General features: G+C 38.7%; 2 protein-coding genes across 7 annotated transcripts in view; one reads left to right on the top strand and one right to left on the bottom strand.

The window, feature by feature from the left end:
• The window catches only part of fam135a (family with sequence similarity 135 member A), a 43,591-nt gene extending 28,992 nt beyond the window's left edge, over positions 1-14,599 (bottom strand). For 2 of the 6 annotated variants that reach the window (XM_088610598.1, XM_088610600.1), the window contains exons 1-3: positions 10,597-10,993; positions 6,907-6,997; positions 304-431 (exon numbers count right to left, since the gene is read on the bottom strand). In XM_088610598.1, coding sequence (XP_088466724.1) covers positions 304-380 — 77 coding nt within the window. In that variant the 5' untranslated portion in view covers positions 381-431; positions 6,907-6,997; positions 10,597-10,993. Of the gene's footprint in view, positions 1-303; positions 432-6,906; positions 6,998-10,596; positions 10,994-14,409 lie in introns of those variants that run through there. The other 4 variants (XM_088610595.1, XM_088610599.1, XM_088610597.1 and 1 more) reach the window with 3 other exon arrangements.
• Positions 14,600-19,240: 4,641 nt separating this feature from the next.
• col9a1b (collagen, type IX, alpha 1b) overlaps positions 19,241-27,966 on the top strand; it is a 40,807-nt gene continuing 32,081 nt past the window's right edge. Inside the window, exons 1-11 of the mRNA XM_088610763.1 lie at positions 19,241-19,276; positions 19,382-19,513; positions 19,754-19,827; positions 21,219-21,299; positions 21,401-21,533; positions 21,914-22,310; positions 24,523-24,606; positions 25,211-25,231; positions 26,223-26,297; positions 26,498-26,533; positions 26,620-26,682. Of these exons, the coding sequence (XP_088466889.1) occupies positions 19,497-19,513; positions 19,754-19,827; positions 21,219-21,299; positions 21,401-21,533; positions 21,914-22,310; positions 24,523-24,606; positions 25,211-25,231; positions 26,223-26,297; positions 26,498-26,533; positions 26,620-26,682 (981 nt within the window). The 5' untranslated portion in view covers positions 19,241-19,276; positions 19,382-19,496. The remainder of the gene's footprint in view (positions 19,277-19,381; positions 19,514-19,753; positions 19,828-21,218; positions 21,300-21,400; positions 21,534-21,913; positions 22,311-24,522; positions 24,607-25,210; positions 25,232-26,222; positions 26,298-26,497; positions 26,534-26,619; positions 26,683-27,966) is intronic.

Here is a 27,966-nt window from a genome sequence, read left to right as displayed (position 1 = left end):
GGCCTTCTGGATGGAAACACTTTTGTAATGCATATAAAAACTATGGACCTCTATAGAATGAAAACCATCAAAAAAGCTGTCCTGCATTTTGAACCATCATTGTGGTGGGTGTGCCCTTTTCTTTTCCCTCATGGATCCACTGTCAAGCACCTTAAATTTAGTTCTTAAAAATGTACTAATGCAATGATGCCTCCTTGCAACTAGTTCAGCATCCTCTTTGGACATTTTCTGCCCTCTTGGGTGAAGAGGAGGACTTTGTTGAAGCCAGCTGTTTCAGTAAGACTTACAGGGGGGTTGACTTACCCTCTCTGGAAGAGATCCACATTGTAGAACTTGTGGAGCTCCACAGAGAATTCCACAGTCGCCTGCACCTCACTCATCTTTCAGACTAGAAGCAGAGGCAAGCAGCGTTTACATCATCGCCTTTGTACCTGTGTGAGGAAATGTCACCATCAATTACAGCCATCACAGCCAACTGCTATTGTCTTATCAAGATGTTCTGTACATCTAATCTAATACCAAATTCAAATAATTCACCAAAACATAATTAATCACGGACAGCATTTGCACACAATTGCCCTGGAAAGAAAAACCCAGGACAAATATTTTACTAGTCCTTGTGAATACCTTAGTACTAAACTATATTTTTTAATAAATTTCTATATAAGACCACACAGCAGGCAGTGGCATCTTCAAAGGATTCACAGGATCTCACTTACCATTAGTGAATGAGATCTAGATCAACCCTTGCTGAAACAAAAGCCTGTGCCATAACAGGATTATAACCACCCCAGGCACAAACTGTTCTCACCTCGACAGTGTGGCAGGAGATACCACAATTTCAGAACACAGACCACTGGGTACAGAAACAACTTTTATCCCCCAGCGGTATGTGTTATGATCAACTACTTAGCTAACTGCAAAATTACTAATTGCTAAAAATTGCAGTTAGAATATTGCAATTTTGCACGACATATAGCAACTATTCTTTACTATCCCATATTATAAAATATTTATTGTATGTTGTACTATACTGTTTACTGGAAGGCACTGTCTTTTTACTACTCTCCTACCATTTGTATGTATTGCTGTCTTCACCTGTCTGTATACTGAGAGAATAAGAGTGATTCATAATTCCAACATACTTGTTCCTTGAATCTGAACTTGAGGAAAGATTAATTAAGGCAGGTGTACTAGTGCTGAAACTTAGCTTTTGGAAAATTTCTTCAGACTGTACATGGAAGCAGTACCATCCTACAGTAATTCCCACATTTAGTTTTTTAGGGAATGACAAAATCTAGATAGAAAAGAAACTACCGTGTTAACATTCAAAATAATCCTAGAAAATACTCTTCATCGAAAACCTCCATCAGAACAGCCCATATGTGATTACAGTACACCCAAATTAAACAATAGACAGCCTACAGTTTCTGACTATGTTTGACTGCATAATGAACTGGTCATGGTAACAAAAACATTTTGTTGTTTTGGTTGACAGTGGGATTCTGGTAATTAGATACTCTTAAGGAGCTTTCCAACCCTGGTATAGTTTATATCCATTGTGACATGCAAAAACAAATACAGCTGAGAGAAACAGAGAAACTAAATAATGTTTCTTCAAGCATTCAAGTACATTACATTAAGAGCTCGGACAATAAATAGATTCACTGATTAATTTAATTGCACAAAAACGGTAACATACAAATCATTTTTAACGTTGGGAAAATCACAACTGCAAAAATTAGGAGTTTAACCACCTCTGCTTACTTGGTATTACAGTACATCCATAAAATCCAAGATTTAAAGACACACACCCCACACACTATACATATACAGTACACATACACTCTGATAACTATCAGTTGATAAAATAAGATCAAAACCTCTCAATTACACTGCAACTCCAAAATTTAATAAAGAAAACAATCATACAAAAAATAATAAAAAACATTTGATGTTTGGACATTTTTTGAACATTTCTCACAAAGGAACCACACTCTTACAGTAGGAAAAATGCATCTTTTCTGAAACTTTGCTGAGGTATTGTGGAAATACAACACCTTTATAGCAGCACTTACTTAAGCACTATCCCTCCAAAAAGACAGAACTGAAAAGTCCAATCTATCAGTGAAGCCTTACTGAGCCAAGAATATTGACCAAGGAACTGCCAGTGTGGGAAATCAGATTTCAATGTGAATGCAATTAGTGTACACAAAATATTATTCTAATAATGTGTGTATTAATATAAGTTATTATTCTTTTTCATATTTGAACAGGACAGCTTCTTCAAATGTGAAATTTGGACACCATCATTAATAGTTTTCAAAACAAAGTTGCATGTTCCAAAGTGCAATCTTGGTGTAATTTCAGTTTCTGGTGTATAAAGAGTGAGCAGATTATTTCTGAACATCAGAGAATGGCTTTGTAGCTGAAGAGTGTAAGTAATCATGCAGAACTAAAAGCGCAAGAGCAAAACAAATTAAACTCTCTGAAAAGCAATTTAGTGAATTATTTAAAAGAAATCGTGGACATGAATGTAAAGCAAACTTTCTCCATAGAAAGCAGTGATGCAGTGGTTAGCACTGCTGCCTCTCTTGGGCTCGGGGTTCAATCCTGGATCTGGGGGGCTGTCTGTGTGCAGTTTGTATGTTCTCCCTGTGTTCACATGGGCTTCCTCCCTCAGTCCAAAGACATAATGGTGGGTTAAGTGGCTTCTGGGAAAACTGGCCCTGGTGTGTGTGTGTTCTAAGATGGGCTGGTGTCCCGTCCAGGGTGGATCTTGCCTTGCAACCCTTGCTTACTGGGATAGACTCTGACTCACCTGTGACCTTAAATTTCATGAAGTCATTAGAAAATAGATTTGATTTGCTTTGATTTATTTCCACAACAAACCCCACTATATTGAGCATTATGTGAAATTACAACTAGATTTGAAGAATAAAAAGCAAAAATAACTTGATAAATATGATCAGCATTTTATCACTGAATTTGTTTTCACTATCATAAAGAATATAATAGTGACTTCACATTTGCCTATTTCTCCAGCAGGCAAGATCAGTTCATAAAGCGCAGCTCTAGTCCATAATGCCCAAGGAAAACAACCAAAAGGATCAGATGTCCAATTAGAAATCCCTATAGAAGTACAGAAATCTGCAGAATAGGCAGAAGCAGTGATGTGCCAAAGGAAAGAAAAGGGATCTTGAAAGACAATATAGGTAAATCCACATTTCTATGGCATTGCATGAAATACGATCACTTATTGCATTAGAAAACTTAGTGTAAGAGAAATAAAGAAACAAAGATAAAAATGGGTATATGACGAAAAGAAATGTAGGCACTATGCTTTAGTACAGACAATTTGTAATACATTAGTATTTGGTACATGAGCATTGTGATTTATGTAGAACTTAACATCAGCCTTTACATTCCAATCAGTTTTCACCAGATCAACTTTATGCTTGAGGCAATGTTGAAGATGAGCTCCTGCCACATGAGAGGCTCCTGAGAGAATGGCATGGTCGCCGCTGGCAACTAGGGCACGCTTGGTATTCAAATCCAGGATATCCTTGGCTGAGGTTCAGACCTAGAATTGCACTGATCCACCCTAATGCTTCACACTGTAGCGTTTTTACATTGTCATACCTCTCTTCTGCCCACCTTCAGAAAAACTGCCGCTGAATACTGACAAAGCTGAAGTGTGGTATGTTTTATGAAGTGTTTAAGTTTAACCATCCCGTTGTTTTATTGCAGCAGTTCATTTCAGCCCAATAGCCATCTCCTCAGCAAAGGCTTCCGGTCTGCTGGAAATCCTCGGTGACCATTGTGAACTTGTGTGTTTTTACTACTTTTACAGAAATATTAAGCCCTGTACATACATTAAAGTCATTCACAAGATCTCTGTTGGATCATCACCTATCACGCACAAAGTTTACTCTGACGAAATGGATATTGGGTTTAAAGAAAGAAGGTTTTCTTCCTTTCCTACTTCATCTGCACCACTTTCTCTAACACATCTAGATACAGCAGTAGGTGAAACAGGAATGTAGGCTGTAATCTGTCTGTAGGAGTTGTCTTCATTAGCTAAAAAGTAAGGCTTTATTTGTTTGTCATGTGTGATTTCCATTTCAGGAGGTATTTGAGCCTTGAGCTGCAGTGATACTTTCTAATGTGCTGCTCGACAATCAATTGCATTGTACCATAATACTAATTTTACCCCAGAATTTAATGCATCATTTTCCCTTTTCCTTTTTCCTTTGTTTCCATAATTATTTTATACACTATATACTCAAAATTAGTATCCACATACTTCACTAGTGAGTTACAGAAGCACAGATGCAAATGCTTTGATCTAAAGGCACTTTTTCAAATGACAGGACATGTTCCTTTCAGATCTTCTGAATGTATAAGCTGCAACACATCAACAACATGTGGTCTTTCCATTCCCTGTGCATGAGCCTAGCTTCTACAGTGCACTGAGTTTCAGAACATTACTAATTGACAATAAAAATGCCCCAAGAATATTAATTCAGTTCTCATGACTGCATCTACATGTTCAGCCTAGTAATTTATTTTTGCTGCTGCTTTTGAGTCATGATTTCTCTAACTCTTCTCTTTGGTGACTGTTAAAGGTGAAGTAGTCTAACTAACAGCAGCCCCACAAGGGCCAATGAGGCAAAAGCATTACAGAATGACAACCATAACTGTACATAGTCAGACCAATCCAAATAAATATAGTAGGTAGTAAAGTAAGTAAAACTTAAGTAAGCAAGCTACTCTCTAAACTAACCATCTATCATGATATAGGATTAGGCCACATCTGCCATTCAGCCTAATGTGCCTTTTAGCCACTAAGGATATGTTTAACACAGAGCTCTTGAAGAGCATCCTGCTCTTCAGTGGGTGTCTATAGACGGTCACTCACTCATTGACCCATGGAGGTTCATCACTTACTCCCTGTATCCTGCAGGATAATAAATGACCTAGCATATGTAACACACCCCAACTTTGCTTCTGACACTGACATTTTAGACACTGTAGGTTTGGTCTTTACCCAGTATTTTCTCAGCTGTTTTTTGTTTTATGTCTGTAATAAGACTTTGCTTTGCAAACGCACTCTTGGGTCAATTCCATTGGCTACAATGCAATCAGGCTCCTAGGTGCGATTTCAGTTCTTTACAGACAGGCAGACAGGGTTGGCTTAGGTAGACTGATATTTCAGAATGGGCTTCTGTGGTGATGCTGTTGCAGATTGCAACAGCTGGTCACATGTGATAAGTGTGATCCATGACTTTGTGGATGAGTGTAGTCATAATAGTGTATAGAGCATAACTTGTAAAAGTAAGAGAAATGTATGAATAGACGTGGCTACAAATGTCTGTCTCAGTCTCCTACTTGTGGAATTTGAGCTGACTACAGTGCCGATAGTCATGACACCTGCTGTTGAGATTATATGAATTATATACGGGTCTGTTGACTACTGATCCAAGCTACAAGGAATGGGGGATACTATTGTATGGATGCATTATTCATTGTAGGTTTGGAATACGTTTACTACAAAGGCCCTTCAGAGAGCTGAGCAGAGAGACACTGACAAGCTCTTGTTCACTCAGCTCTAAAGCACAGGTATTTCTGAGTGATTTTATACCTTAGGCATGACCATGAGTAACTTCCTCGGTTAACATAAATGTGGTATTAAGAAAAAGGGCACACTCTGCATTAATACATTAACTCCTTAACACTGAAGGCAAATTCCACAAAATGAATGTCCAGGTGTCAAACATTCTTTGGGGATCTTGGTCAGCATAAAGACCAAAGTTACACCAGACAGGAGGTCTGTCTTTTAAAATAATTAAGGAATGAAGTCTAACTGAATTCTACACTATTCTGCTCTTTTGAAAAGAAATTCAGTGTACTCGACATGTACTGTATGTTGTGAAACTAATATTTCACGAAAATTGCTAATTCCACAAATGCACGTACTTGAATTGGACCTGACCCATGCATTTCAATTAAATTTAGAATTGAGGCCAAATCTTTGATAAGGTTCATTCTAATCTCTATTAGCCATACAAAGCACACTCCTACCTACTGTAAAAGACTGAGCCCTTACAGGTTAAAGCACCAAGAAAATTGCATGAAATGAATAGTCAAATGTAATTTAATGAAAGGCCACTGTTCCTGATGCACATCTTTTAGGGAACCCCCAGAGAGCTTGGCAATTACAACACCTTGTTATTGTAGGCCTGGGAGGTGCACACAATAGTGTGTTTCTGAACCTTTACTGCATTGGCACATGTGGTAGTTTTGTTCTGTGCCATTATGCAGTTATACATCTCCAGCTCTGAGATGGAGCTCATTCTTGTCCCAGCTCTAAGACCCTACATGCAGGATGACAACACTCACTCTCTGCCCATTTCCAAAAACACAGCCTCACAGTACCTGCAATGGTAATGAAGCAAAGTTCCACAAGCACCCTTATAAACGCCCCATAGCCAGACACAACTCTTCCTTAGCACAACAAACAAATAATAACTCACAAATGGAGAATATGAGAACAAGCACTGGTTTCTAAGACCTTACACTGCAGGTTGCTTGTATAAGTATCAATCACAATATCATAAAAGCTTTTAGGAGAAACTACAATCAGCTCATTGCTAAGTCTACACAACCACCTCACTTTAAAGCTTTAATCTAGTAAAAATCTAAACATCTTAAAGGCTGAATTACTTCTGAAACAAGTCTGGCAAATTCCAGAAACAATGTGCATAAATATAAAAATCATGACTAACATGCTTGTCTGGCAGGAGGAGTGTCAAAGCCTAGTGTTAAATTCGCAGGCCCCACACAGCAGGCTGTAGGGCTGAAAATAACATGTTAGGCCTTGTTTCATGAAAAACATCCACTTACCTACTGTAACTCCCAGCAGAGTGCACGCTTCTCATAGTGGACATGTTCCTTCACAAGCAGTGGAATTAAGAACCCCCATCACAGGACCATTCTAGAACAAAACACAGGATGCTCATTTTCACAATGGAGCTCGGTGAACTCTGTCTGCAGCAGCTAATTTCAAACAGGGCTTCTACAATGGCAGAAACATCAGGATGCCAAAGTCAAAGCTCCAAGTCAAAGTCAACAAACAAGTAAATGAGCAAATCCTTAAAGCACAAACTGCTTGCCGGAATCTGTAGGTTTTGAGTAGGCTTTCTCCCAGTCACAAAAAGATTTTAACTTTGATGACAATACAAGGAAAATGTCATTAATAGCTTATCCTCTGTGTCTTTAATTTTCTTCCTGCTTGCCATGACAATAACACATGCCATGGCACAAGTCGGCCACTCTAGCAGTCCCTACACAGCAGGACGCAGTCATTTGGCTTTTGGCTCTTGTACATTGTAAGTAGCACACTAACATTCTGTCTCAACCTTCTGAATTTTAAATGTGACTGAAGATTTTGCTTAACCAGCAGTTCTTCAGCACTTAGTATCTTAGCTAACAATGGATAACATTTAGCAATAACACTGAGGTCAGGTTTTTATTTGCAAAGCATGTTTTTGTAGAAGGAGTGGGTTGCTTGATGTGCAGGAGTTGTCTCTTGATTTCATATATCCTTTCTACACCTTACAGAATATAAAAGGTACTGTATACCTTACAGTATGCTATACAAAATAACCTTGTGAAAATGACACAAGAAAAGCAACTGGGCTTTTAAAGCTACAGCTTCTCCTTAATTATATCTCAGGAGCTTCTAGGCACACCACATCCTTCATTGAATTCAACTCAGGTCTTAAAGGGAACATTACTGTCTCCATTTCAAATACAGAAATGTTTCCCTTAAATTACAAACAATTATGGACACCCCATAACAGAAATATAGATAGGTTTCACATCTACGATGACTGCTGTATAAAAGATAAAGCAAAAAAATGCCTTGTTGCTTAACAGAAAATAAACTTCCTTTTATAACCATACAGACACATCAACCCAAAACATGCACAAAAATGTAAAACATTAAAAAAAAAACATTCACTTGGAGTTCCAGGCAGTACAGCTGTACAACCTGACCCCAGGACACAAAATCAGACCAGGTCTGAAATCTTACCACACTGACAGGAATGTTGGGTCACATCTCTACTCCTGTTCGCACTATAGAACAGCTGTGCTGCAGCCGTACTGTATGAGTACTGAAGCTTTTTTTCTTTCTCTACAGTATTACTGTTGTTTCTCATTTACTGTTGTCATCATTTTATAAATCATCTTGATTTATGTTCCTCTAACACATTAACATTCTCAATTGACTTAAGTGGTTGAATAAAGGATTAGAAAAATAGAAAAATAGGAAAGAAAATAAAGCTCATGAAGACCTTTTCAAAAGGTGCACTTAAAATTCAACCAGTTTTCTTTTGTATTGTATTTCGTTTGTATGATAAAACAAAACCCCAGCTACATATTCTCTACATTGGCGATACCACAGCGGAAATGAAAACAGACTTCTTGATTAAGCCAATGCAATTAGCGAGTTATTAACTCAAGTCCAAAAGACAGAAGACATCATGGTTACTACAGGAGACACCCATTAAGCCACTTCTTCAGTGTGAGAGTTTAGAACACTACTGTTGCCTAAAGTCACTAACTGTATCATTGTCAGAGGTGGCCAGAAACAGGATTTGTGTACAATTTAGGTCACCACATTACAGAGTTAATATTGCTGCTTTGGTATCAGACTAGAGAAGGGCAACCAGAAACCCTGAAGGGCTTCAGGGAATGTTTAGGGCAGAAATGGAAGCTATATAAAAGAGTGTTTAAAATGAGAACAGGTGGACCTCTCTACACAAGGATTGTGGAAATATGAAGCAAGCTACCCAGCTATGTGATTGAAGCCAATACTGTGGTGTCTTTCACAAATAGGCTGGAGCAGATCCTTGGATCAGTTAGCTACTAACTACCAGAGAGACAAGATGGGCTGAAGGCCTCTCGTTTGTAACAATTATTTTCTTCCCAAGATTTAAATACTGAGGCAAAAGCAGAGTGCTTCAAAACATATCCTGGTGCTTCACAAATTGAATATCTAATTTCTTCAATGTTTGAATGTTAAAAAGCATTCTTGTATTGTGTGGAAACACACATAGTATCTTGTACTACGTTAATTTCCTTCAGATGTGTGCTTGGTGTCAGTTTTAGTATCTCTGCAAATCGTACAGTTATTTAACTCATAAATTAAAGTCTTTTCATATTGTTTTCACAAGACACACCCTGTCAGGGAACTGACTTTTATGCTACACTGAATTCGCCCATGAGCAATAATCCATACTGACTTTCTGCTGCTTACAGTAAATGACACCCACAACCATAAGGTTACCTGTATTCCAGTCTCTCCAGTTCTAAAACAGGATTAACATACAACTCCAGAGAAAGAAGCATCAGTGATCTCTGGTTTGACATCTGGAATGCCGGCCCAAGAACGAAATTACTTCTTACCAAAACCCTACTGAACCGTGTGTCCCCATTCTAATATTTAAAAGTCACAGGAAAGTTAATTTGTCCATGCTGTTTCCACTGCATATGCCGATAAAATAAAAAACACGATACTTTAAACCATTTAAAATGTTATAATTATCCCTGACCACGCCGGTAAATCCATTTAACGTAATTTCTGTTGAAGTTCATTAGCAGGGTGCAGTACCACTAGAACTCCATAAGATAAAGCACTCCGAGCGGTCTAAGGTACTTTTCAGCCATTGCAAATACTAAGCATTTTATTGACCACTGTATGTCAAAACAGCATTTGCACTGTGTATCATTAGTAAAATGAAACTGTTACCAAAAATGATGCGGACATTGGGATATATTAGGAGTGATGTTAAATCCCAATAGTGTCTGTCCTCTTATAATAGTAACATCACTTTATTAACCCTTTACAATTTCTTGCATTAGGAATTGTCTTTTCGCATACCCCAGCTTGCTCTCCATGAGACACACAGACAGGGAGAGAGCCTGGGGTCAGAGCGCAGGGTCTGTCATTGTACAGCGCCCCTGGAGCAGTTGGGGTTAAGGGCCTTGCTCAGGGGTCCAACGGAGTAGGATTCCTCTGCCGGCTGCGGGATTTGAACCGGCAACCTTCCAGCCACAGGCGCAGATCCTTAGCCACTGAGACACCGCTCCGCCCCAATTCTTCCTTATAATAATTGTGTTTAGTCAATGACACACCACCACTTTTAGAACCATACTACTACATGAACCTTTTTATTTAAATGTATTATTAAAATACCTATTTCATGATCTGTCGTCAAAAGGATAATAAAATGTTTTTTTTAAATGCGAACAGATTCTGCACAAGTTTTTTGTTTTGTTTTTTTCGCCCTGTAAGCGGTCCGCCTTGTGGTCTGTGCAGTAGAGCGGGGCTCCAGCCCGGAGGAGACGCTCTGCTCGGCGGGCCGGTGCCCCGCTCCTCTCCGCTCCTGCGCGGCCGCAGCCGGCAGGCAGACCGGGACCAGGCGCCGCGGACTGCGCACACGGCGGCCACAGCCGCATCTCAGACCTCCGCTCGCAGCACAGCTCGACACGTCGCGATAAGCACACCGAGCCGATAAACCCGCATACCTCTCCCTCCAGCAGGGTCAGCGAGTGGAAGGCCGAGACACCGATCTAAATTTGTTTACGGCGACTGAAAAGGGTTTCCTTTCCCCCGCTCCAGCTTTTACGGCATACCGCTGGGAAATGCGCCTCCTGTTCTTCTAGCCTTTCTTCTCTTCTGAGTCTGCGGGATTCAGAGAGTGAACACTGTATGTTTGTCCTTTTCCTAAGAGAAATATATATTCCGCTTTATGCGAGGAAATCGTTTTTTTCTTCTTCTTGTATTTGGGAGAAAAACATGCTGCACAGTCAGCCCCCAACAGCAGCCATACCGTGGTGTTGGTAGTGTACTAGTAACTCTTTCTGCAACACTGGCTGCTCGCCGAGAGGGGAGGAGGAGCCCAGACTGGAGCCTACTCAGAGCAAGCAGGTTCTTGGAGCAGAAAACAACTTCAGGCAGGTTGCTATAGTGCCGTGAAATTGAGGAAAGAGCGGCTCATTACAAAACCGGAACTTAAACTCGTTTTGTTTTAGGTAGATTCCTATTTTACGGAATACCTTTATTTTCTCAAATAATTATATATTTTTATTATATAAAATTATATATAACAGAAAAGGAGACGAGCAAGATAGTCAGTCATCTTTCTCAAGGATGGAAAATCCCCTGGAACAGCAAACCTTAATGACGACTTCCCATTTTATCCTCTCCGCAGTTTTAGAATAATTAAGTCTGCCAACAACAGCACCAATTATTTTTATCATTGAATGTGTAGCTTCTCATTTATGATTTTAATGCAGAAGAATGGAAAGGAAATATACACTCTTAAATATAAAAGCAACAAGCTTAAAAACTGAAGCAGTAATAACAAAGATATACTAAGATGAGTGTCTAAATTTGCTTTATTTGAACATACGTTTTATGAGTCTTTATCATTTAAAAACAAGGTATGTTCATTAGTAAGCGAAAGACCAGGAGCAGGATAGAATCCCAGCAGACTGAAGAGCCTGGGGACAAGCAGGGATCTCTGAGCAGATAGCCTCTCAGGTCTCTCTGTGATTGAACAGCATCAGGAGGTAAAACACAGTTCATACATAACTGAGGAAGTTTTTACACTGTACTCAAGGTTTGCATAATTGCATTTTTATTAGGTAATTTATTTTCTTCTTTGGCCATTAATTTGTCCGCTGTAGTGCAGTTCAACCTCCTCTAAAGAAGATGGTGTTTGTATCTTCTTAAAAAAGTATTTAAAAAGTATATATTATTTATAGCTCATGCAACATATATCCTCTGCCTTATCCATGCTGACTGTGCGCAATAACACCATTAGTATAAACACTTCTCTCTTACTTTATTATCTGTGATTGTGGATTCCACAATAATACACAATGTTCAGTTGCTTGATAATATATTCAGGCTCTTGCACAATTTTTGTATTTTGGTGCTTTAAAGATTAGAATGTTTGAAGTAGAAATTAATATTTGTTATATACACAGCCTGCTCCAAACATTCAAAACAAACTACAAAAAGAAAGAAAACATAATTAAATAAAGTAGAACATCAATTAGATAATCGCTTATGCTCTTACTAACAGTGCTATAGGTGCTTGCGGTTCTGGGCCATTGGTTTAGAAATGCTGGCTTAGAAGGAAGAGCGCCACCTACAGGGGTAGCATTTGCTGAACTCCTGAAGACCGGTCAGGAGGTGGGAATGCTGCTGTCCAGAAACACTTATGAAGCACACATAACATCTTTTTAAAATTCTAAATAACTATGTTAGTTCTATTATTATTATTAAAATCTCATCAAGCACACTTAATAATGTGTGGCATGATTCAAATTTGCAATTGGACCACATACTATTAAATTGTTTAATATTTTTCAGAGGTATTCTTTAAGAACATAATTGGGTTGTATCATCTGAGAACTGTGAAAAAATCACTAAAAGCTCTCAACTTGTGTTGGAGCTTCTGTTGGAATTTTCTTTCCACCTCTATAATAATGGACCATTAGTGGTTTGGAGTATCTGAGACTGTTCAATAGAAATGTGAATAATTTATGTCAGTCTATACAAAATGAAATAAATGATGTATTACATATGGTTATATCCATTTAAAACATTCCTAGCAAGACTTCGCTGCAGGCTACATTCAGAATAACTGATACATATATACAGTATAATATAAACATATTCAGAAAAAAATAACTTATTTTTTAAGAAAAAAATATTTCCTTTAAAATATGTTTCTAAAATTTCTTCATGGTCTGATAGTTACAGTATAATCATGGACATGTATGAAACCATTTCCCTTTAAAAATCTTAAGTTTCAAAAGAGCAGAAATACACTGCAAAGAAACAGCATTTACACCATGCCTTTAAGACAAAGACTCCTCCACCAGGGACAAATACAGAAGAGAAAAAATAGCTTCTCCACTTTTATGCCCTTGAGTAATAAAATCAAGTGATTAAAGCAGGGGGCCATACACTAACTACAATATAGCAAGGTCACACATCACCAGATGATTCTATACACCAGAAATTGTGAACTTATACTTACAAGATCTTACTGGCCCTTTCTATGCAGTGGTTTTTGCCTTTTCATTTCACTAAATAAGGCAGTCTTATTTATTGTATAGACTCAGGACTATTACATTTGTAAATAATAGTTTTGAAGTATTGCAATGCCGTATAGAACTTTATATAATTTTGAATTAAACTGTGATTAGTCTTTGATGGCAGTGTGTGAGAACTAACTCATGACAAATCCCTAAATTATTACCTCTGAGGCTCTAGGAGGATCTTTAGATTGAATGGCATTGAGGCCTGATGTATATTTCAGTTACAAATTCAATGTGCTGTTTCAGACCTTAGGAGCTCAGCTGTGAATGAGGTGTCTTTGTATTAAGTAGAAGGGAGAAAGAGATGTATTCATACTCAGAAGAAGTACAGCAGAAAGAGATATGCAAAGATCCATCTCGTCAAAGAGACAATTCCATCTGAGGAAAGTCTAGGGATTGCAACAAAACGTATTTGTCCATTTTTATCCACCTTTTAAGAAAGCATTATTTATACTTTGAGAATATTTTATGGAAAGGCCTTCACTGTTATAATTGTTCTGGAAGTCTCGTCTGTCAGTTCTTGCGAACCATTCTTAGCATAGTGTTGAGATTGCTGAGGCACTTGAAGAAGGCTCCTCTGAGGGGACTGCAAACCCTCCTCTTTAGCCCGAGGGTGTTTGCCATATAATGAAGTCTGCTGCTGATCCCTGTGTAGAGAACAGAGCAGGAATGTCTCTGAAAGACCCTGCTGTTAGTGCTTGACTGTACTGCTTGTTGTGTGTCATGGGGAAAGAGTGTAATTTCAATCCATCAATCTCTGGTTGGGACTTTTTTGAAAAAGTAGCAGAGTGCAGATGACTTATGAACTTCTCATTTCTATGTTTATCATGTTTATACCTTTATTACATATAATTTAAAGATACAATTCTTTAGCACTTACAAAACAAGATTTTAATATATTTATAACTTTTCTTTTTTTTTTTAGAAAGTCCAATCATCCATAAATGTTTTGTAAATGAGTGTCATCAGACGTAAGTGTTTATGAAGTGCAGTGGAAGTAAACAAAGATACTAGTATTTTTATCAATATCACATTCTTCTAGTAATAGAATTAAAAATATTAGATGTTTTTCTAACCCACAGTCCACTGGAACACCTTCTCTGCCTGCCACTCCCAATTTCAGCATTTCAGCTCAATACAATACAAAAACAGTGTGACTGTTTGTGAACGTGCTTGATAGTTACTGCAGATATGTACACAACGAAGAAAATAAGTGACTCTTACCTGTGATGCATTAATTGCTCAGCTTTCTTTTTGATTTACATGTTTCGAATAAATAACAGCAAAACCAATACAGTAATATCATAAACAAAGTAAATATAATCTGTTCAGCAGACAAAGCTTAAATTTCTGTTTGTTCCATTTCACACTGCAACTAATATTTAAACATTAAAACTAAAATAAATGAAAATATATTACTTTTCTTGTGCTGACTGCCAGAATTATTACAGCCACGTTAGTTTGTTTCTTGTATTTGAGAAAATGGAAGGGAGGCTGTCATTTAAAAATAGCCTTGCTAAACAAAGGAATACATTCTATTGCCATGGTTACAACCCTCAGAGTTCCATTGATGAAATTTTATAATCACACAGGAGGTCAAGTTCTGATTATTACCACAGCACTTTTCCTTCTTTAAACCAGTTCTGAAATAATCAAGAAGCAGAAACGACAAATAAGTATATTTTGTGTTCGTTTTTCATCTGAGAGAAATTTAACCATATACTAACCACTTCACTTCAGGGTTGCGGGGGAGCCAGAGGCAAGCAGCTGGTGCAAGTTGGGGTACATCCTGGACAGAACCCTCTTCCCAAAAGCCAATTAACCCACCGGAGGAAACCAGAGCATCCATAGGAAACTCACACAAATGCAGCAAGAATATACAAACTCCACACAGACGGCACCCCAGGTCCAGGCTGAAACCCGGTACTGTGAGCCAGCAATACTGACCACTCCACCAATCTGATTCTCTAGCTTTCCATCACAGGAAATATCATTAGGACAATCCTCCTGAATCGCCTCCTTTCACTTGTTGAAGAACCCATTATTATTATTATTATTAAAATCTTATCACACACATAATAATGTGTGGCATGTTTGCAGTTTTTAATTACTGTACTTACTAAGCCAAATTCTAAACCTGCTGATGATATTTGATTATATTTTGCTTTTACTCAATGGAAACCATCATCAAGTGATGCTCTAAGCCTGTAATTCTTCATTTTGGCATGTGGATTAAAGTCATTATTTTATCTGAGCCTCAGCTGCTGAAAGAAACAGGGATCTGTAATCGCTGTTGATTCAACCAATTGTGAATAAAAATCTCTGTTATTTGGTGCCCCAGCAGCCCTTTGAAAAGATCCTTTGAGTTCATAAGAGGATAATGCTGCTACAACATCATTCTAAAGTTCACTTCTGTAACACCAGAATCTACGGTAATTATAAACTGCACTGTTTCTTGGTTTGCAAATAGTTACAGCATTGAATTAGATTTATATCAGTTTTATTGTAATGTACATGAATGACTTTGAATTTTCAGACTTTCTGCCTATTCTGCTGTTCAGTGGAGCTCCTAAAGAGGAGTAATGCTATAGTATTGTGGAGGCCTAGATGTTTGGGTGATGTTTGGGCCTGAGATGGGGTCAATATACAGTAGCTGTTGGTGGCTGCAGTCTGGACCTTTTACACATGGAGTTTACACGTGAGGAAGGTTGTATGGTTCATGATCTGGGGGGTGTTTCTTCACAGAAATAAGGGCTCTGTCCCTCCAGAGGACACTGTCATTTCATGTTTTGTTGCCACCCCAAGGTACTGTAGGTCTAATATAGGGAGCACTCCTAACTCCTTCACGGGTGGCATTCATCACCATTTATTTGAAATTTTTGTAGGTCACACTCTGTCTAAAGCCAGGTCTGCACTGCTAGACACAGCATCCTGGTACACATCCTGAAAGATGCTGTTTTATCACATTGGTGTCAGGAGTAGAAATTATGTGCCACAAGACAGCCAGGGTCCCTGTTTGGGGGCACAGAAGAAAACAGAGAAGGAAACACAGATCATACAGATAGAAAGTAAGGCTTCCATGTCACAGAGAGCAAGCCAGCTCCCAGAAGTCTGGGAAGAAGGTGTGGCTGTAGCTGCACTGAACAAGCACCAACTGCAGCCACCTGGCCTGGCAGAGACTTTTCCTCCCGTGACGGCCTCCAGGCTTTGCGTTTACACAGATGCTAAGGAGTACTTCTCCCTGCACAAGCATGAGCAGTGGAGCACCAGTGGGCTCTTGCCTATGACCAGCCCTGCCTTGGGAAGGCCCAACATTTACACCTCTGTGCAAAGTGGAAGGACAGAAGTGTGAATCCTACACCCCACAGTATGGATGCTCAACACTCACCCAGCACATTACACCATGCAAGATCCACCTCTGGAGGCTCAATTCAATTGCACCATGTGAAGAAGATCAGGTCAAGCTCACGATGAGTGATAGTGAATGAGTGGAGTTACAAAGATTTACACTGCAGGTGCTTGGACATAAGTGGTTAGGTGAAATTCTCATTTCAGACTCTTTGCTAAACCATCACTCATCTGTTTGACAATGCAGTTACCAGCTCATTCTCTCACAGGTTTGTGAATAGAAAAACAGGGCTTCTATGCTGCTGACATCCACCACCTGTTCACTCATCACTACATGAGTGGTCCAAAGAATACCTGAGCTTTTGCAGCTTTTGTGAGAGGACTCCACCCAGCTTATGTGGCCATATGGCTCTCACCCTGCCAGACAGGCTAGTATTTATCTGCATTGCATGGATAAAATCGAAGCAGTCTTAGCAGATGGGGAAAATAAATCCATGTTTTAAAGGGTCAGGGAAGCTGAAGAAGTGCAGCTCATGGAGAGCAAATAAACTTGCACAGCTGAGCATGAGTCTGGGAGCCAGTGCTCTGAGCTGCCTGCTGCACCTTCAGCACTGTGCACATCTGTGCAAATACTGTGTTTGGTTTCCATGTTCTTTATTTGCTCTCCTTCTAAACCAGACAGAAATTTACTGTAACTACAGTAAATAGCCTAAAATATTTACTAAAAATAACAAATTCAATTGATAGTTCCATAAGACTAACAAGTTGTGAATCCATTTTGTTGGAACAAGGCTGAAGGTGGCCATGGGAAATGCAGAAAGCACAATACTAGTGCTCTAATGCTGAGCACATAAGAGTAAAAGTATGACAAATGTAAACAAAAAGAAGAAAAGACTTTCTCCTAACCTTTCTTAGGTCAAGTGAAACAGATCCTGTAGCTGGAATCCTTGGGAAATCCAGTCATAGTAGAAAAAACAACCTTAAGATCACTCTGAAAAAATAGCTGGATCTAGCAGAGGAAATGGTAATCCCATACAGAACTGAAGTTCCTTCCAGGCCTGAGACTACTTGTTTTTGCTGTATGTTGCCTTTGTAAAATGAAGCTGGTCAATACAACAAGGACATACGTGTGTGTAGAGGAGGTAGAAACTTTCTTAGTTTAATTATTGATATTAATTGAATATTCTGTATTTACAGTATATTATTTTCTTAATCTTCCAGTTATTGAATTCAGATTTTATTCTAGGAATGTAACCTTAGGGCAGCACAGTGGCAAAGTAAGTAGGTTAAAGTGCTTAATGGTAACTTCGGTGACAGTAAAATGTTTAGAATGAAATACTAGAAAGTATTTTACACTCAGAAACAGACAATGGACCTGGGACAATCTCAGGTCAACACTATTACTGCTGTGTAACTGTTGTTACTTATTTTTTCAAAATCTTCTATCCCTTTATTTGTTATGCTTTGTTGATAATATGCATAATGATTAACAGCCAGGGTCAAAACTATTACAGATAATTACCAAGGATAGACATAAGACAAAAAGCATGGAGTCAGGACAGAAAAGTAATTCTAGGCTTCTTCTTTAAGGTCTTTTAAGTTTAACATATTGAACATTTAATGTAACTCTTTCTTTTCCATATGTAACAAAAACATTCACATGTAGTAACACAGGTAAGGAAAATCACATAAGCAACATTGCTTGATTAAATGAACTGAAGTATCTGTCCACTCCAGGTGAAGAAGGGCTGAGTTGTGGATGCACTCATTGTGAGATTAAAAGGCAGAGCTTTAGCTACTTTGAGTCTAAAGCTTGTTCAGCTTGTTCAGCATTATATATCACGATACTGACAGCTCATATAGACCCTTGCAAGCGAGCTTTGTTTGTTATAAATTTCAGTCAAGCTTTACAGAAAGCTTTTTTAAAATCTGCTTTCAAAAACCCAAATGTTCAATACAACAAAAAACTTATAGAAAAGGAGACTATTGCACCCAAAGAATTACAAATTGACAACATTTGGGAGGTTCAAGTAGTTTACCGTAAGAGCAATAGTTTCCCACATATGTAGTAAAATTGCAGTATATAATTTACTGTAGATATTAATGAGGGATATTGCAATAGCCATAAATAACACAATTGATATTGTTTTAATAATGCTTTTAAAATATTATGTTATGATTATATCAATGCTGTCAATAACATTATTCTTAATCAATTGTGAAGTCTAATTTAAACTAACTTTTAAAAATATCCATCCATGTTCTAATTCTTTTATCCAGTATAGGGTCACGGAGCTGCTGTAGCCTCTCCTAGCAAGCAATAGGTGCAAGGCAGGAAACACCAGACCATCACAGGGCACAACATGTGGGCGGTTAGGTGCAGTAGAATGGGCAGCTTTTATAATTTGGGGGAATTGAGAAATAGGGTTTGTCTTTAAAGAGGAGAGTTTTTTACTGCTGAACCATAACAATGAAATTAAAACCCCTAGAGAAGACTGGCCAATATTTATTATCAGTTTATTGTATTTTACAAACACCCACATTTCTCATGTTGGCGTTTGTTTTATTCAATTAAAATATGGAAACAAAGTAGTTCAATGAGTCATGTTTAGACGATTGCAAGTGGCTTACATAGTGGAATTCGGTATTCAACACTGACATAACTCCTCCACTGCTCCACTAGTGTGCTGGCCAAGCAGTGGACCACCTACAGAAGCAATATGTAGGAAAAGCCTTCAGACATGTACTGTAAGTGCCTCCCACTGACCCCCCTCATCTCCCCTTCAAATTAGTTAAGCAAATAATGAACACATGTCCCGACCCCCACCTTCAATTTAAACGGACACAGATCAGCTTCTGGGCACATGGGCATTCTTCCAGACTTCAGTGAACTGGACACCAAGCACTGGAGACATTAGGAAGAACAAACTGAACATCGTTGTCCGGTCCTGCAGGGCTCTGGCATGGGGGAGCTGATAGGGTAAATTTTAAAGTTTTGGATTTGATGATTGTTTCTCTTCATCTGATATTATAGACTAAAAGATAACTTATTAAAACTACTTAACAATTACCAGTAACCAGTATAATGATATATTTTTATTTTCTGCATTATAAATCATGTAATAATTCTACTTATAAAGTAGATAATATTATCTGATATAAATTAGATAATACAGTATGTTTTTGCTGCACTTAATGCAGTTGACAACTCTCTTTTCAGGGAAAAACTTGTGTTCATCTTCCTTCTTGGTTGCTTGATTCAAATATGCTTTGCCACCGTGCAACACTCCCAGAGTAAGTACAGTATAACCTCCATTTTAAACATCCTTTAGTTTTCATTTTTTACGTGGTACTTTGTCAGAATATTATCATTGAATTTTGACGAATATAAGGAATTTGCGTTGTAAAGCCCCATAATGCAATTTAGCGTATAAATTATATTGTAACAATTCGGTCAAATCATTTTCTAGTCTAGGGCATACTTAAAATACTGTATTTGTACTACAAAATGGAGTCAATTGTTGAAAAATTGAATTCTAAACTTAATTTCATACATTTAATAATTTCAACCAGATAACTCAATTGGGAACAATCTCCGTTGTAATGCTGGCGTGGAGAGTGCGCGTTTGTGCAATCGCCTTTAGCGGAGCGGTTTTGGCGAATCAAGGTCACATCGTCCCACCCGGAACTGAAATCCTCGAACCTCTTGTGTGCCAGCCAGAGATCTTATCTCTACTCCAATACCTGAGCAACGCAGGAAAAAAAGGCAACTTTATTCAACTTGGCAAAGATACACGGCGAACATTTATTCTTTTAATTTTAACTTTTGCTTGTGTTCATCAGCTCGCCATTTCAAACATCTGTCCGGCTTTTAGTTCCACATAAAATACTAAAGCATTTTGCTTTTGCCTAATTTTATCTCAACTATGAGAACGTGTTGTACTTTAAGATCAATTTATTTCTGTTTGTAACAAAATCACCCCAACAACTGTAATTTATAGACAGCAACTCAGCTACTGTACCAATGTGACAGGTTATATTTTCACGCGTGTACCAAGGCAGGTGTGATTTATAACGAACCGAACACACTTTATGAGTTGGTTGGGAGCCGCAGACACCCTTCAGTGCCCAAGATTGCGGATGACGAAGAAATGAAACACGATGGAGGTCCAGGAATCTCAAAGAGAGAGAGAGAGTACAGCTTTTCAAATAATCCGGCTTGTGGTGCATGACACGATTAGTTGTTTCCCAATGAAAAGACGTGTGAATGATCACACACCACAGTGACTGAATGAAGAACATCATGCAATGCTTTTCCATGAGCCACACAGCTCCGGCCAACAACCAGCGCAACAGTAAAACACGTTCTGGCCTATATACAACCTCAGAACATTTATTCTTAATTGAACCGCACAGTAGACTTATGTACGACCGGCTTCGTTCTTTGGTTTTGCCATTTCAAATTGTCTACAGGGTGATGCTTTAAAAATGTGTATTAAACAATCTTTTATGTCTTTTGCATAGCAAACAACTAAGGCAAAATAGAATACACCGCGTATAACGAATTTTGACACCAATACAGAAAAAACAATTGCCGTGAAAAAAATGTTGATTTTTTTGAAGATGTATAACTATGTATAGAAAATAATCCATGTGTCTATCTTTTGATAAACGTGTCTTCACAGGATTTCCTCTTTCTGCGGGTGCAATTCAAAGCCAGCTAAGAACTTGTCCTCAGATAAAAGTCGGAGAGGACGATTTACCAGGTAGACGATTTCAGAAGAACACAATCCTCTGTATCACCCATTTCACGATGTATTGTCAGTGAAAATTCAGCAATGTATCGTTCTCTTTCTTATTTCCGTAGGTTTTGATGTTATTTCCCAGTTTCATTTAGGCACCGCAACGACTGGAGGAACAATCCAGCGGGTGGTCGGATCAACCCCTTCGCAGGTTGCGTACATAGTGGGACCCGAATATAGCTTCAGGTTACAAACAAGGTAGCCCACTGCTAAAAACTGAATATGCTCGGTTTTAGAGCGCACATTTATGTCCATTTACAGCTAACCGACGCCATCTAGTGGCACTGTGCAGTAGCTTTTCGGTGTTCACTATCCGTGGTGCTGAAACTGTATACGTTTAAATGCCGTACGACACTTGCATCGGTTCCTCGATTTTATTTGGTTTCGGACTGCGCAGTAAATGTTAATTTTAAATAGGGTGTGACTATCAGACTGTGCACTTTGTTTTAACACAGCGAAAAAAGAATATGCCTTAAATCTCAACTATTCATTTCGGAATTAAAGTATATCTAAGTTTCTCTTATGCCTGTCGGGACTCAGCTTTATTAACAGAATAACTGTGTACTCTTGCCTGACAGGGCCGCCTACCCTTTTGGGCTGCCGGAAGAATTTTCTTTTCTTGCCACTTTTCGGATGAGTGGGAGCACCTTACATAAGAACTGGAATATTTGGCAGATCCAAGATGCCTTCGGAAACGAGCAACTTGCAGTAAGAATGAACGGGAAGACGCGCTCGGTGGAGTTCTCCTGCGCAAGAGCCGATCACAGCCTGCAGACCGCCGTTTTCTCTTTCATACCGTCCCTGTTCGACTCTCAGTGGCACAAGATCTTGCTAAGTGTGGAAACGGGATCAGTGACCCTTTTTGTTGACTGCAATTTGATTGACTCTCAAAAGATATCCCCGAGAGGCGGGGTGAACCTCGATGGCTTTTCTTCGATTGGAAAATTAAAGGATAACGCTGCGGTGGCAGTACCGGTGAGTAGCGAGACCATTAAAGCAATTAATTTCTTTTTTTAAACTTCTAACCAGAAATGCATATGACCCGTTTAGCTAGTGATATTAAATAGATTACTCTTTTTTAAAATAATTCCAACTGTGGACGTGTATAATACATGTGTTTAGTGTTCACTTCCTTTAGCCTCCACATATTCTCGTAAAATACCTGAACATCCACTTTTGAGACCTCTCGTGACTGCAGTTCCTCACTCTTCCTTTGAAAATGTTTCGGGCGCATCTCATTCATTTGAAAATCAGGAAAGATTACAAGAGTACAGCATTTCTCCTCCGTGAAGATGAATGATAATGTTGCTGTCTTAACTGGTAATAAGTGGTTTTATTCAAGAACAACTATTGGGCTGTAACCGGTGTCACTTCCAGTGTGTATCCGTGCTTGCGCCCTGCTACGTTGCAGTGGATTAAGTGATTAGAAAATATCCGCATAATATAATAATCAACTCTACTTGCAATATGTACACGAAATATCTTGGAAAGGTGTTACAGTTGTCTATTGGGCACTAGATGGTGCAATTGTACGATACATATTTCGTTTACTCCCAACATGCTCCTTGCAACTGGAATGTGGTTTCAGTTATATTTGCATTTCTTTTTATGGTAAAATACAAGGAACGAAAGATATAAACCTAGACAGCATTATCTGTAGGTTGTACAACAACATCTACTGTCCTACTATTAAATACTTTGTGATGGAATCATTTCTTAAGAAATAAAAACAACAACAAAACACTAAGAGAATACATTGCAATTATTGTCTTCACCAGGAGTCTTCAACCCACGCTCTGGAGTGTTCCAGATTCAGGAGGTTTTATTGGTAACCACTAAATCTCCAAAGTCTCAGGTCTTAGAACAGCTCCAATCCACTAAAAGTTCCATAAGTAAAACACTTTACATGCTAAATTAGTCAATTACCTTAAATTGCTCTAAATCTTTAGATAAGTGTGATTTTGTGTCATGTGTAAGACTAGAATGGGGCTCTTGAGGATCAGCATGGTACAGAATTAATTAATTTCTGCAACTCTTTTTAGGGGTAACTGAGTCACCAGTGCTCTTTTCAAAGGTCTGTAAGGAAGAAAAACTTTTATAGAATTCATACACTCTTTGAAGAGTTTCAATTGGTCTTTTGAGATATAGGTATTTTCTTTGTATTGCATGGATTGTGGACTTAACTATGTGGTCTATATAGCAGTTCTCTTTATATTTGCTATCGTATTGCATACATTTACAATGTTTGAGTATAAAATCACTGGTTTCAACACTATAAAGACATATTTATGACATACATATATAATGATATACCTACACTGTATTAAATATTTAGGGCTACGTTGACTGTCTTTCATAATCTTTTAAAAAGGGGGTTGTGTCAGACATATAAGGGAGAAATTCAGGTGACAGAATTTTTGTTGCAAAGGCTAGAAATACCTTAACTCAAACCCTGACTGCAACTTGTTACAGAGAGGTGGGAAATATCACATAACAGCAGCAGCTCCTTAGAAATCCTTCTGCTGCACACATCACCACATCTTCGGAATTCCACCAGAACGTCTAACATGTTAGATAGTCGTTTAAGTTTTAAAACATATATGAATAAAATACTGTACATTATTTCCTATACAAATTTCACATATTGACATATAATAAGTCATTACAGCCCTTTATAACACAACAGTTTCCAACACAAAAGTTATTTATGAAACATAGTTATTAATGAAACAACTAGAAAATGACTGATAAAAGTTACAAAGTAAGAGAAAGAAAATCTTCTTCTTCTCTACAAACATGCTAACCTTGTAAGGTGCTGATAACAGGATGAGAAATAAATTAGAAAGTAAAAAGTAGGTCTATTGAACAGTGAAATGCATTTTATTCTACAATCCAGTAGGGACCACATAAACATTATAAGTTGTAGAAACACTAATGCGGAATGCCTTAAAAGCAGTTTTATTAAAATATTCTACGTTTTAGTTGAAAAGATTATTATAAGAAAAATAATCCGCAACAGTAATAATTACAGTTCGAATAACATTATTGGAACTATTATTATTATTGTATCATTCCTTACACTGTGGCTGTGTTGTCTGTGTAAAGCTGCTGTTCCACTGCAACTTCCCTCACGGGATCAATAAAGTATCTATAAGAAATTAACTGATTGTAATATATCGTTGTGCAGTTTGAACTTCAGTGGATGCTGATTCACTGCGATCCACAACGGCCTCAGAGGGAGACGTGCGATGAGCTTCCAGCCAGAAGATCGGTAAGAAAACAGGTTAAATCAGTCAGAAATCAACCACACCTGATAGATGTTTAATACAAGGAGTATCATGATTTCCGCTTTGTTGTTTCGTTCCACGAAGGATAAATTGTCATGTGAATACTATTAAGATTAGAAGAAGAATGCACATTTTGATGACTGTATGAGACAAACTACAGCGCCTCGCCTATCCCAGGTGTTCGTCGACGAAGCTTGAAAAGGGTTTAAATTTGCCCACCAATTAGACGTCGCCTGGGACGGTTTTTTTACGCCCTCCGGTCACCGACTCTCCCTCCTGTTTCCCACGGCGCTAGGTTCCTCCAATCACTTCCTACAACCAGGCGTGTCATGAATAAACATGAACCTTTGATGGCTATAGTACCGCTTACCTTTCAGTTACTAGTGCGGGATTCAGTTGGGGCAGTTTGTCTAGGGGGTCCGTGAGCCCAGCTAATCCCAGGAAAAGGGTTTTCTGCCTCTCGCCGGCCATTGGGGGGACCATGGCTAGCACCACAAGTACACGCTGGCCGCTTCTGGTCGTTTTTCTCCAAATTGTCTTCATCTGTTCGGCTCAAGTAAGTCTCATATTTTCTTTTCCTCCTTGCAGATTGCTCAGGCGGAACTTGAGGTAAGTTATAATAATGCCAATACTAACTCGAGCGTGATTGCCTGTTTGTTTTTAAAGGTTAAAAGCAAATTCTGGAATATGCGAAAAAGATTATCTTTACAAAACGAACATGCTCAAGCCCGCTTTCCGTTACTTCTGTAAGGGGAAATGAATAGCACAGTCTTGCACACTATAATGTACATTAGGTTATGTCAGTTTAATAAAGTTTTATTATGACCAATTTATAGTTCAGAAACTTTAAAGAGGAAACAGAGTTGATCATCACAGTGGTGAACAGTTCTTTTACCAAATATTCTTACATGAGAAATAGAACTGAAATACACTTGAGGATCCACCAAAATGACTGAAAACACAATTCTTTTAAAATTTGCTTTATTTCAATATGTTCTGGTCTGAATTCGGAGCCCAAGAACAACATTTAAGATCAAATGACGTTTTACAAAATAAGCACAAAAATGTAGACTTTATAATGAGGAAATTCCCTGACAGCACAACCTGCATCTCCGACTGGGACTCTCGTGTTACCGAAATCAAACAAAAAATAATATAACAGCGTTCATCTCTCACCTATGTATACCTGCTTATGTACACTATGTATCTATGTGTACATATACGATATCCAAAAAGTTCATCATTAACTCAGAAATGCACTTCTGAAGAAGTATTCTATGATAATTAAAAAGTAACGTTTTCTGGATAAGACATGAAAATATTAAAAACTTTTTTTTCTTTTTCGTAAAATTCTTGTGACTTATTCCATTATCGTGGAATAGGATCCTCAGCAAAGTTTTATTAATTCAGAAAAAATGAATAAATAAAATGACATACCTCGGAACAAAACCATTGTCTTCCGCTATAGCTTTTGAACCAACACGGGTCTCCCACGGCCAGTTGGTGTCCCATACTGTAGCCCTAAATGGTCTCGATTTTTATATAGAATTAATAGTTGAAATGCCGATAACACACCGCCGTTCTGGTCTTGTCTTCACAGCGGGGCCTTCCCGGCCCGAGGGGTCCGCCCGGCCCGCCGGGTCCTGCCGGGGTCCCTGGGATCGATGGCATAGATGTAAGTGTCCGTCGCTGCATCCCAAAGGGACAAACAGCTCGTACGAGCTGTGCGCAGCCTTTAAGCAGGCGCTTTACTATCGATTTCACAGTAAATCACTTTGATTGACCCTAGATAAAACAAAATACAGTTATTCTGATTTTCTTTTATTATGTAAATGTTTGAATTAATGGTTACTGGTTATCTTTTAATTATTTCAGGGAGACAGAGGTCCCGATGGCCCAACTGGTCCTCCGGTACGTAAACAGTAATTCAAGCTAGAGCACGTGACGTATTTCTTTCGTTATTGTAAAATTTATTGATTAAATCCGGACATTTACAGGGTCCTGATGGGGATCCAGGTAAAAGCGGCTCGCCGGGATTGCCAGGAGAGCCCGGGGCTGATGTAAGTACTTCATTGTTATTATTATTCTTATTTAGACTGAGCGTAAAGATCCGTTTAATTTATTTAAATCTGACACATTGGAACAGTTTAAAACTGATGCGATTTGCAGTGTACCTGTATTGTACCGTCTTGCGTGCTGAAAATAACGGTTCTATTAAGTGAACAGCGAACCAAAAATCCACTGAGGAATGTTTCAAGTTTGACATTTCGTAAAGACTACACGACTCTACTGTTGAAACAGCGGCCTTATTGTTTGAGCTCGGAGGAACTGGGATTGCGGTCAATTACCTGTGTTTCCCAGCGGGAGTGGGAACTACAGAGGGGAAAGTAAGCTTCCCCGACCACTGCGCGCTGCGCCACGTCTGCTGCACAGGGCTCTCTGTGCCACAGGCGCCGCCGGGACCAGCTGGGAAGGCGAAGTCCTAAGCAAGACAGTTGAAGAAGGACTCCAGGGACGAGTGTACATCCCAAGAAGACTAACCGAGCGCCGGCCTTTGGATTTGTATAAGGGGCTGCAACAAAGTCACCTACACAATGCTGATCTCAGGACAAGAGGAAAGCTTATCATTTCAATACGTTTATTGCTTTTGTCTCATTATTTTAACATTTAAAATATGGACACAGCTAAACAGCTAAACAAACTGGTATCGTATTAAGAAGAAGACACCAAATGCAAATACCAGACAAGGAAAAGGCTATTTCAGTCACGAGAGCTTGACCCCTTTTCATAACATGACAGCAAACAAAATATTGGTACAGTATATGAGAATGTAAGCATACATATAAGAAATTGTAATTATTTGTCTGTTAAAGTTTTTGAGTTGTGTTGCCTTATAAAGAACCACGTAATGCAAAATAACAACAATCAGAATTGCACTTTTTCCGGAGGAACAAACAGTGCAGAGAAAGGTTTTCTTGTGAGTTATGTTATGAGACATTTCCCCAGCTTGGCCTGGAAATCTGTGTGTTTAACACTGTGTGACCTGGGCAAGAAAGAGAATCAAATACTCCCTCCTCATTCCCGTCATGATGTCCACAAACACAACAGACTGCAGTTCCTCTTTGCTGATCTCAGATGGGTTTGAATGCCTAGAGCTCTTCACATCAAAGCCAAGAATGAACCCACTGTATAGGGACTGGAACTGACAGGAAACCCAGTTAATGTACCTGTAAGGGGTTATTCGGGACTCAGTTCTGACACAGTTTGGATTTTGCGACAATACAGAAGTTGATAGCCCTACTCTTCCAAGATCTTCACACGGTCTGCAATGTCTGCAGTGTTTC

Source organism: Lepisosteus platostomus, chromosome 17, assembly GCF_059453375.1.
Source record: "Lepisosteus platostomus isolate fLepPlt1 chromosome 17, fLepPlt1.hap1, whole genome shotgun sequence".
Classification (NCBI taxonomy): domain Eukaryota; kingdom Metazoa; phylum Chordata; class Actinopteri; order Semionotiformes; family Lepisosteidae; genus Lepisosteus; species Lepisosteus platostomus.
This window is presented reverse-complemented; position numbering and strand designations above follow the sequence as displayed.